This window comes from Branchiostoma floridae, chromosome 14, assembly GCF_000003815.2.
Source record: "Branchiostoma floridae strain S238N-H82 chromosome 14, Bfl_VNyyK, whole genome shotgun sequence".
Classification (NCBI taxonomy): Eukaryota; Metazoa; Chordata; class Leptocardii; order Amphioxiformes; family Branchiostomatidae; genus Branchiostoma; species Branchiostoma floridae.
Genome location: NC_049992.1, coordinates 5,097,266 through 5,108,871, shown reverse-complemented (window position 1 = coordinate 5,108,871; position 11,606 = coordinate 5,097,266). Strand labels below are relative to the sequence as shown.

Here is an 11,606-nt window from a genome sequence, read left to right as displayed (position 1 = left end):
TGTGGCTCTCCCCATACACGGGACCTCCATTTAACGTCCTATTCTAGGGACCCAACGGATAAAGGTGAACAAGCGTTATCTGTACCTTGACGGCTGGTTTGTTTCTGCGCTTCACTGATCCCTAACTCCGCCACCAGAAATAACATCACCAACACGCACATCTGAAAGCAAAGATAGTAAAAAAGAAAATTAACCATTGACTGACTAATATGTCAGGAAAAAAAACTAAAAATGTGATATTTTGCTTGTCAAGGTCACGCATTTTAACCGCATATCGCATGTCAGTGTGACAGCACTGAAAATTGGCCAAACAGTTCTCATCTTGTCACAAAATAATTTGTCGCAAAGCCGACCCAGTGCTAGTGAGATACCTGTTTTAGCTTTAATTCAAACATTGTATGAAATGTAAAAAAAATGATTGAACGCGTTTCATGGAGGTATGAGGTCTCCGAACTCTTGTTCATATCATTAATTTCTCCATATCCGGTGAACGTACGCTCAGGTTAGGGTCAGCGACCGAGTCCTTCCTCCATTAAAACTCTAACGTTACAGCTTTGACCATGTGCCTTGTTTCTGGCACATTGCCCTTCTGTATATAGGTGAAACCGTGCTGGGAATACCAATGCACAACGATAAAGACGGAATACCATATCAATGGACAGTAGAAAGAAATTGAGTTCCCCAATACCGTTAGAAATCTGAGACTGTTGATATCGGAAAAATATGCATATATAACTATACGATCGCGAGGAAAGATCAGGCCAACAAAAATAGTGCAATACCTTTAAGTTTAAGAAAATTACCTCTTCATCTGCTTTTACGTTTTTGGTTTCAAATCGCAAGGCAATGTCAGGTTCGAAAGCGTGTCTAAAGCATGAGTCGTCTCAACACGATGATAACAATGTCTTCTCCCATTTGAGATGATGCTTCAAACCACATTACACCTACATGTATTGCGTAACATCAGATATTGCGTAACGTCAGCTTGATGTTGACAACACCAAGTCAAGGTCAAACCGACCATCTCAGAAAGAATTTGCCTCACGTACATGTAGATAAAGCTACGGACACAAACCGACGTAACTATAGGTCTTCAGATTTCCTTAGATGTAGTTACATTGTCGTATGGTTTTGATGTCGTAGGAGCTTTAAGTAGGTTGTTACAAATTTAACCCCCGATCTTATACTGTATTTTTATATAAAACCTCCCTGATATTAAATACACAGCTGAGTTGCATATGGCATATATATATATACACACGACTTATACCCAATAATGCCCTTAGTTCGCGATCAGACGACGATCGTATGCCGATTGTAACCGAGCTCCTACTGAAACAGAAGGTTACGTACCTTTAGAAGTTGACGGGAGGTGTATCACGCTGTCGGCGATATCCAATGTCACTGCGAAATGCCGGTAACGTAATGAATTTGAGCTTGGGCCGAACCTGACCTGAGCGGGTCATGTGTTCTTCTTACTTATCTCCCGCTGGCTCCCCGCCAAACCAGCGAGGTTCCAGTCTCGTGGCTGTTCTAATTAAAACCGCTGTGGCAGAACCGTTAAATATGATGGGGAAAGATTATGTCTAGACATTTTGGCCGGAAACCAGTTTTTTTTTTTTAATTCATGGGGTTTTATTCACCGGGAATCTATGGTGACTTTGACCTTGAGCTGACATTGGCAGAGCCAGTAAAGTTTGACGTAAATTCGCTATTATGGGCCAGAGGCCAGCACTGCTCTTTAGCATGCTCTGTAGCTGTTGGCGGCTCCTCACTAAGTTGAGCCAAGCAAAGCCTTGGTTTTGATTTAGTTTATTCGGTTGTATGTCTTGAAGAGAAATACATCCAGGCTGCCGAACTAGCCGGAGGCATGGTATGGTACTATAGCGGACCTTTTAAAAGGTTCAAACATTCGGGAAATTCCCTGTTTTGTATCTTTTTTATCTGCGGATGGCACGGTCAACAAATTGTGATGATAAAAAAGTCTTGGGCTGACAAAGAGGAAAACGTTTTAGCGTTCATGTTCATCACCGGAGTAGTACCGTTACAGCACCTGATATTTGGGCCGAAATCCTGTCTTTTCTACTAGTCCATGAGGCGATTATATTTTCTCAGATACTAGAGGATTCCGACTTTCATATTGACTTATCATTCTTAGACTGCTTTATAAAGAAGTCAGTAATTGCACCAAAAAGTAGTTACTCATCAGACAAGTGACTGGATATGGTTTTGGAAACGGTCAGACGTTTCAACTGGAATCCACCAGTTTTCGTCAGTGACACTGAAGTGATCTGGAAGAAACAGTTTTTTTTATACTCTAACTATGAAAACCATATCCAGTTGCTTGAGTAACTACTTTTTGGTGTATCTTATTACCTGGATGTCTAACCTACACCGACGTCAGTAATTGGTAAAATTCATTTAAAACGTATTTTGTACTGAGAGCCTAGTTTGATATTCATTGTTTGTTTCTTTCTATGCTTGAACCTTTTTTTTTCAAGAGAGGCTCAAATTGGCCTGCAGGCCGCTTTTCATTGATGAGGTCATGAGGGATAAGGTACTGGTGAGACAAAATACAATAGAGGTACATATCATAGAATTGCATCATTCTTGTTTTCTACACATACATGGTGCAAAATACGTATAGTACAATTTATGTTTCACTTAATGTTTGTTTATAACTTCAATAGTTGCTTATTTGCAACAACCCAATACAATTTGAGTTTATGAGTTTATTACAATGTATTGCCTAGGGTATGAATCGCTGAAACGTACAATCTCTTTCTAGACTTTCCGGTTTTGACTTTTTTTGGAAGCAGAGGAAGAATTCCCACTTTTTTTCTGTAATAAGTGAGTTTTGTGAAATTAGTAGGGTTATATTCTAACTTTCGTCAGCAAACGTTTGGAAGTTTTGGTGGGTTTTTCAGGCCCCTTCGAATAGCTCTCTTCTTTTGTGATCGTTCGAGGGCCAGTTAGAAATAAAATGTATGTCGTCTTTCACCGGTTACAAAATACAATATTTACAAATGTTTCTCACCCACACGGACAAGAGGGAAAACCCAACGCTCTGTGTATGTCGCTATACATAGCTAGGGTCAAAATACAAGCTGTGCTAAAAATAAGTCTGTCACGTGGCTCTCTAGCTCTGGATAAAAGTACAAAGGTCATAAGTGCTGTATTTGTATTGTTCAACCGGTAAAACGGCTCTTCAGCGTAACATACTTGCTTCAGTACGGCCACGCGAAGACTGCTGACCATATTCAACATCTAACGAACTGTGTGTGTGTTTCTGTGAGTGTCATATGTACTGTTTGTGTCTATACGTCAGAAGTTGCGTAATAGCATCGGAATTGACTGCAGTTTACGCCAAGCCCACATTACGAGAAAGTCAGCGTAATGGAGAGAAATGCCTCCCCCAAAGCGAGGCGTGTCCTCTGGCTGTCTGTGGTAAGTGTGGTGACCTAGTTTTTTTTATTATTATCTGACTAAAATCGCGCTCCTTGCGGCCGGCCCTAGAGTTGCCGCCACCTCGGGAGGGGTTCATTAACCCCAGTCAGGCTATCTTCGCCAAGAAGGTCATGTTTTCGGTGCGTTTGTCTTCGATCGTTTGTGTACATGTCGATGCGGCATGTGTCTCCAAGTTTGTGAACAGCGTAACTTTAGAAACCTTGGAAGCATTCTGATGGTGAATACAGGTCGGAATAACTACATGTATGACCCCCCCCCCCCCTGGCCTTAGTCTATCCCCTTTACATGGTAAATATTAACATTTGAAATACTTAGGTGCTTTCACTTTGCCGTTGAGTATGTCGACCTGGTAAGGTAGCGTGGTCTTCCTGTATTGCTCACCACGCTGAACGGTTAAACGTGGACGATGTCAGGTAAATTTGCGCTTGTATTCCATCCAATAATCTCTTGAATTAGAGGGTAGGCAGTATGAAAGAAGAAAAGACGGGAAGATTTTATAGCATTGGCTCTTCATGTATGGTGTATCCAAATAACAAACATGGCGACTGAAATCATTCTTTAGTACCTGTTACCACGGATTTGCAGACCTGGAAACCCTCAGTTAAGGTTTAACATACCCAACATTCTGTCATGTTTGTAACAGTTCTCAAATATCATCAGGGAAGCTCATATGTCTTTGTAGTACTAGTGTAATCATAGTACAATACTGAACTTTCTTCCAACACAAAGGTTTACACGGATCAAATTTTCTGCGGCCACTGCCGCCTTCCAGTCACTGTTCTGAATTGAACGTGAACTCGTCAGAGTTACAACCACGTGACCCTAGCTATTGACACGTGATCTTACGTACACGTGACGTCAGCAACTGGTCAAACGTGCCAGAAAGTTCTCATAACGGTTGTCCCCTGCAGGCTCTGGCTGGGGTCCTGCTGTCTCTTGCCATTGGGCTCGGGGTTGGCCTGAGTCTTAGCTCACCGAATCGTGCTGGACAACAAGGTACTGCATTTGTCTTTTACTTTTCTATGTATACAAATCTACAGTGTTGACGCTAGTTCAACTTTATCCGCGGGGTAACCTATATCCAGTGTTTCTATAAACAGGGTATTTCTGGGTATATATCAAGTTGATGGACGGTGGTTTCAACTTGCAATATCTTGCAGTTTGATACCACGTTTGTCGACTTGATATCCCTAAATACCCCGTTTATAGAAACAACGGATATAGGTTACCCCACGGATAAAGGTGAACTAGCGTTACAATGCGAACCAGGATCTTTAAAAAACAGTTAAAATGACTAATTGTAGAAAAGTCTTGTTTATTATAATTCTTGACGTTATGTTTTTCATGGTTTTTTTTTTCATCTTCTGTTGATGTTAAATAATGATTGCAGTTGAGGAAAAACTTGTTATTCTTGACTTGGACCCCGGCATTGATGACGCCATCGCCATGTTGATGGTGCTATCCCAGCCTGCTGTGCGCGTGCTGGCGGTCACGTGTGTAAAAGGGAATGCGCGGGAAGTTCAACAGGCGGCTAGGAACGCGCTGAGGGTGCTGCAAGTCGCCGGGCGGATGGATGTGAGTTCTTCCTTGTCACCGTCGTGTTTGAATTAAGGGTTAATGACCCGCTCCGAGGTGTATATGGTGTCATAACGCCTGGTCCTTTGCTATAACCTCCTGGTTTTATGAGGTGGTTATAGCAAAGGACCAGGCGTTATGACACCATGTACACAGAGGAACAGGCGGGTCATTAACGTTATTATCATATAGCCTACCCAAACTTGCAAACTCCTGTATGAAGCATAGATCCTTTGGTACAATACGTGTGAATTCCTTTGTCAAATTTCTGAAAAATTCACATTTGTTCTTCGGTACATACATATGTAAGGAGATTACAGATTGCCTTTTGAAACCAAAATTTCCACAGAAAATATTCGAAACATTGTAGTATTTGGCTCTTTAGAACATCAATGTTAACAGAAGGAGCCATTCCTCCCTTCTTGCAGTCTGTACTTATTCCCTCTGCTCTGACATATGTTTCGCTCCTTTTAATTGGCCAATGCCTTCATATCATGTGTGTATCGCTCCTTCTGATTGCCACTGGTGCCGGTGTCGATGCAAATGCCGGTGTCGATTCATTCTGACCAATCAGAAGGGCGATACACGCCGGGCTGGCGGGAATCTTTGTGTTACGGCGTCATAACTAACGTGGAACGGGGCCTTCTGATTGGTCCGCGGCGCCTGGCTATATGACAATAGCCAATAGTTACAATTAGGAAAGGGGAGAACTGGTCAGGGCAACTCACCCGCGGTGATGATAATGATGATGATGGTGTGTTACCCATTTGAGTACTAGTAATGAGATTGTTGTACCGTGCCCGAGGCCAATAATGAATGAACTTTATTGCACAACATTTGTACATGGTGTAATTGTAAGGCAACAGTAACAAGTCAATTGATACAATGATACTCGTCTAAGTTCTAAAACTGCATACAAATATAGTATAGAAATGTGAACATAAATGGCGTATTGACACCCCCAATTTACATCATCGAAAAGACATCTATATTTTTAGAGCCAACATCTCTCATAATGCTAAGATAGGCAAAGACATGAAATATTGCTTTGTAATTAGAAAATATAATGGCACTCACGCTTAGCCATGCCTAATTGTATAAACGTTTTTATTTTGTTATCCGATATTGTATAGTCAGTAGAATCTTAAGATTTGCTCTGTATCCCTATTTTGTAGGTTGTAGTTGACCATACGAAATTCACTGTACTTTTTGTCGTTCCAATAAAGCTTGTGGTCGTATTCCACTTGGGGTGTGGTGATACTCGGGATTTCCTTTGCTTCGGTTTCCAAGATCCCCGTACACGTACGTAGGGGGTCGCTATGAACAGGATGAAATGGAGGGAGTTGAAGAAAGACTGATTGCAGCTGCAGGATGTCCAGACCACTGCAACAGCAGAACACATTGGACTACTGAGCAAAACGTAAGAACGCGCTGATCTCATCAAGAGAATTTACTTTCTGTAGCCTTATGTGACATTTAGTGGTTCCCATTTCCCAGATCCCCGTGCACGTAGGGGCGTCGCTACAGCTCATGGGGCATGACGTGTTTGACCACACCTACTGGAACGGCGCCGACGGCATGGGAGACGTACCTGACGTCAGCCTACCTGACTACAACCTGATCAACCAGACAGGTGTGTCATGCTCTTTACTTTACCTGGAGACTTTAGTGTCTAGATCTTCAGAAAATTTGTGCGTTGCTGTGGTCTTGTAAATCTCAATGACAATGGTCCTAAAATAATGAAGTAATAAAAACGCAATTTTTCTATCTTGGATGAAACATAAGAGTAATCACATACTTCTTAAAAATGACAACATCATACGAAGTTTTCCAAGTCATGTGCGAAATTCATTGTTGATATATTCCATTTTTTACACATTACTGATATGCTCACCTGAAATATGACTGAAATATGTATGTATTGTTAAAAGACTGAAATATGTATGTACCTACTGTATTTTTGAAACTGGTAATAAAGGTGTTTGAAAAGAATCAACTTATATCCCCACCCCCATTAGAACACGCCGTGTTAACGTTGATCCGGATGTCCAAGGTTTACCCGAACCAGATCACCCTCATCGCCCTCGGTCCGCTCACTAACGTGGCGCTGGCCAGGAGGATGGACCCGGACATTTCCTCACGCTTCAAGGAGATCATCATCATGGGAGGCAACATCAGAGGTCAGGGGTCACATGGGCTGTATGTGGTTTTAGAGATAAAGTTAAGATAGCGTTACGAAGAAATATGCTACAAATGTACATGGAATCTACAGCTTCTTGTGCTGATATAATAGTTCAATTCAAGTTGTCTCTTGTTACAATGATATTTATCACTATCAATTTTCACGTGTATGTTCTCTATGTTTCTACGATGTACTTGCAATAAGTCTCCGGGCATGTACTTGCAAATAAACTTTCTATAATCAGGAAAGACATTGATATCGATATTTTGACGCCTTACCTATGAACATGGTAACTTGTCATGGAACATGGTACTTTGTGAAAGGACATAGTCGTGTTTTCAGACCAACTTTGTTGCATCAAAATGTGTGATGTATTTATTAGAATGACAGTAAAATATGAAAAAAACTAGTATCATTGTCCTGATGAAATGCAAATATATTGGATGCTTAGGTCGTATACGTGTTAAGTTGTTTATGTAAAACCATCATCATGTTAAAATCGCGTATCCTTTTTAGATTGGCAGCATTGGCTACAAGTAGGGCTGGGTATCGGTACAGCGTACCGGTACAAAACCGGTTTTTCTTATTGGACCGGTCCAGAAAAACCGGACCTGAAAAAATTAGGTGGACCGGATGTTGGACCGGTTAGAAAATTAACATATTGTTTCATCAGGCATTCACACGTTTTGGCGCTTGCAGTTGGAAGAAAATGACAAGAGTGAAGTAGAGTAGAGTTTATAGTAATTTCTACCAAGGTTTACAGTCAATCGTACAGGTGCAGTTAGCGTTGTAGGATTGTAAAACGCCAGTGTAAGTCTAATACTCCACCAAACAGATTTCTTTGTAGTGAAATGGACAATTGGTATGAGTCATACTGCATCAGGTCCAGGTTCAGGTCCGGACCTGGACCTAATCCTTTGGACCTGAACCGGACCTGGACCTGAATTTTCTGTACCGGTACCCAGCCCTAGCTACAAGTAGAAAATTAAATGTATTTGATGACTAACCATTCGGCGTGGTCAAAGTACTAGTCATAGGATCCAGTGCGACCCGTCATAACATCCCTGATGTCCATGTTCAAGGTTCAAGGTTCAAGATACAAAAGCCTTTTATGTTATTTCCATTGACATTTTTAGCTCTCAAAATCTAATCTAACATCCTTGGTTCTTTCCTGTCCACAGGAGTCGGTAACATGGACGTCGCTGCGGAGTTTAACTTCTGGATGGACCCCGAGGCGGCGCAGGTTGTTCTGCGGGAGTACAAGTGTCCCATGAAGGTTGTGCCGTGGGAGGTTTGTCAGGAACACGGCCTGGAATGGGTACGTCTAACAGTTTTAAGGATAGCAATCTATTTTACAGCTATCTATTTTTCTGTTATACACATAAAGGGAAATGTATTTCTAGAAAGAAATGCTTGCTCTTTTTCTTCTTTTAGCATTCTACGAAGTTATTATTATATTTCCAAAAGGTTCTATACTTTTTCTTGCCAACCGGATGATGTAAGATTTGATTTGGCGGAAACTCGGAAGGATATATTTTACCCCTTTTTAAACATTGAATCCTTATATGACTTTCAAAAACAATATCTCTTGAACGGTCCTGGAAAATTACAAATCGTTTGACGAAATGCTGTGCTTTTCATGTTACCATTACGGAGCGGAAATATATTGTTTTTGCTGGCGTAACGTGTCTTCGTCAGAATCTTCTTCCGTTCTTAATTAAGAAATGACGTCAGTGACCTGAACGTTCTTAATTAAGAAATGATGTCAATGACCTAAACAGTCTTAATTAAGAACTGAGGTCAATGACCTGAACGTTCTTAATTACGAAATGAGGTCAATGACCTGAACGTTCTTAATTAAGAACTGAGGTCAATGACCTGAACGTTCTTAATTAAGAAATGAGGTGAATGACCTGAACGTTCTTAATTAAGAACTGAGGTCAATGACCTGAACAAAAAAGCCTGTCACCATGGTTACTGGTAAAGTATCAGGCCCTTTGGTGTTCAATTACATAATGTAGTAAGTGGCAGGACAGCCGGAAGAGCTGGTCACCACATATAAGAATGTGTTTGAGTAAGAAAAAAATAATTACTGTAGTTTCTTAGGCATGTCCATGTGAAGGTTAACGTTTTGTCTTTTGGCATCCATCTGTTCCGGAAGACAATGGTAGGCAGACAGTTATTTGCCGTCTAATCTCCAAGCCGATCCTACGGTAGCATAAGACAGTATCAAAAGCTGGCAGAGGAGTGAAGCCGGCCTAGGAGTGTGTTTTGCTACATGTCAAATGTACACCTCTTGGCTGACTACACTCCTTGGTCAGTTTGGTACCATCTATAATATGCCGTTGTAGGATCTGCTTGGAGATTACTTGCCGTCTGCCTGGCCTGCACGTGGCTTTTTAAGGTGAAAGAGAGTTGTGCACGTCCTTCTCCACGCTCTCGGGGTCCCACAGGGACAGGAATTATATGCCACGTGTAAGACGGCCCCAGCAGATTCAGATTATTTGGAGTTTCCGTCTCCTAGGAGGAATTCCGACCAAGGATGGAAGGGGCTCCTCCTACCCCTGTAATGTTTGTAATTTATTTGCTAGCAAATATCACCTTTCTTGTTCTTTTTTTATCTCCCATGAAGGATTTCTTCACCAGCTGGCTAACTGCAGACACCGCTAAGGCTCGCTTCATCCGGGACATTTCACACAACCTCACCCAGCAACTACAACAAGATGGCGCGCTGACGTACACAGCCAGCGACACCTTAGCAACCGCCGTTGCTATGGACAACGCCGTGGCACAGACCATCTCTAATGTGTACGCTACAGTAGAAACGAAGGGCGAGTTTACAAGAGCACAAATGGTAGTGGATTGGGCAAGACTGAGTCACAAAAGTCCGAATATTGACGTCATTGAAAGCCTTGATATGACACGGTTTAAGCAGCTTTTGACAGAAGCAGTACAATAACGTACTGTAATGGAAGCTCATCTGTGTTGGTAGTAATCATAGTAATGCTAAACTTTCTTCCAACGCAAAAGTACACAGGGATCAAACTTTCAACAACCACTGTTGCCTTCTTCATTATCAATACTGAGAGCTACTATAACATACTAATACAGTGTACATGAGTTTTTATTTCCATCAGTACATTTTGATCTTTGTCAGTTTTGTAAGTGGTAAATGTTTTGGCGGACCTACTGTAGCAGATCTCTAGACTAAGTAGAGAAGGCGAGTGGCACAAAAAGCCCGTGTCCCTTGTCATATGTCAGTTCCATTTGTTAACAATCGTTTATAAACGATTCTTGTAAATGACCAAGCCCATGAGGCACGTAATCTATTTACCTAAGCCCGTACATAAGTCCTTCCTCCATATAGTCCATGGGCCAGAGGGGTTTTTGGTACCACCGAGAGGGACAAGTGCTATCATGGATTTTTTTGTATTAGTAGGAACCAAAGTTTATTTTAAGCCACGATAACCAGTTGTCATGCACAGCTTTCCTACTGTAATCACGTGACCAAGTGACGTCATCCAAATTGACCTGGCCGTTTGGTCATTTATTGAAAAGGACGAGATAAATATGTAAAACATTCAATAATTTCCAATGAAAATTGGTTTACATGTGAAAAATACCACAAGAATTACAAAGTATTAAGTTTTTTGTCGGTATTTAGCATCTTTAGGAAGTTATGAATCTTTAAAGGCTGATTTTTGGGGTAATTTTGGCGTAAAAATTACATTGTTTACTTTCCAAAACCAGGCATTTATTCAGCCTGCCTATAGGGCCTTGTTTGATACGTTTTCGTGATTTGCCACATCTTTACCTGCATTTTGGGCTTTAAAGCAACAAAATCCGTCAATTCCAGCAGGAGTTACGAGTATTTCAATAATTACACCCAACGGACTTTTTATCAAATTTCTGCGAATATCGCAATGCATCATGGGTAATCCAAGAGACTGTCTATAAACTAATCCATGTGGCCGAGTCAAAATGTTGATTTTTCTCAACATTTGGGGTAGTAGTAGGGCATTGGTCCATACATACAAAAATGGCTAAGTTTTGGGTAAAGTGCTGTTCACCGGTTGCCATGGCAACGGCCATTTTTCTAATGGCGATTTTCATCTGTTTATGGTCATTCAGTCGTTTGTATCATCAGTCATCATTTGTTGTTGATGGTATCTGACGTAATTCCGACTTACTTATTTGGTGTTTACAAGTATAGAATTCTGACCTATTTCCAATCAAATAAAGCAAAAGATATCTTTAAGTTTTTTTTTAATTTTTTTTTCAAGGCTTTATTAGTAAAAACAAATAATACATTTGTCAACAACAGAGTATCTAAGCTACTATTGTACATGGAGTAATTTGAAGTATTAGTGAAATACACAAT

At 41.0% G+C, this 11,606-nt stretch overlaps 1 protein-coding gene across 1 annotated transcript; it reads left to right on the top strand.

Annotated features, from left to right (window-relative positions):
- Positions 1 to 3,148: 3,148 nt before the first annotated feature.
- LOC118431151 (uncharacterized protein C1683.06c-like) lies at positions 3,149 to 11,478 on the top strand. The gene is made up of 7 exons (XM_035842269.1): positions 3,149 to 3,447; positions 4,380 to 4,464; positions 4,859 to 5,043; positions 6,541 to 6,676; positions 7,062 to 7,223; positions 8,407 to 8,543; positions 9,858 to 11,478. Exons 1-7 carry the CDS (start codon positions 3,397 to 3,399, stop codon positions 10,182 to 10,184), a joined length of 1,083 nt encoding a protein of 360 aa, XP_035698162.1. The 5' UTR covers positions 3,149 to 3,396; the 3' UTR covers positions 10,185 to 11,478.
- Positions 11,479 to 11,606: the final 128 nt, after the last annotated feature.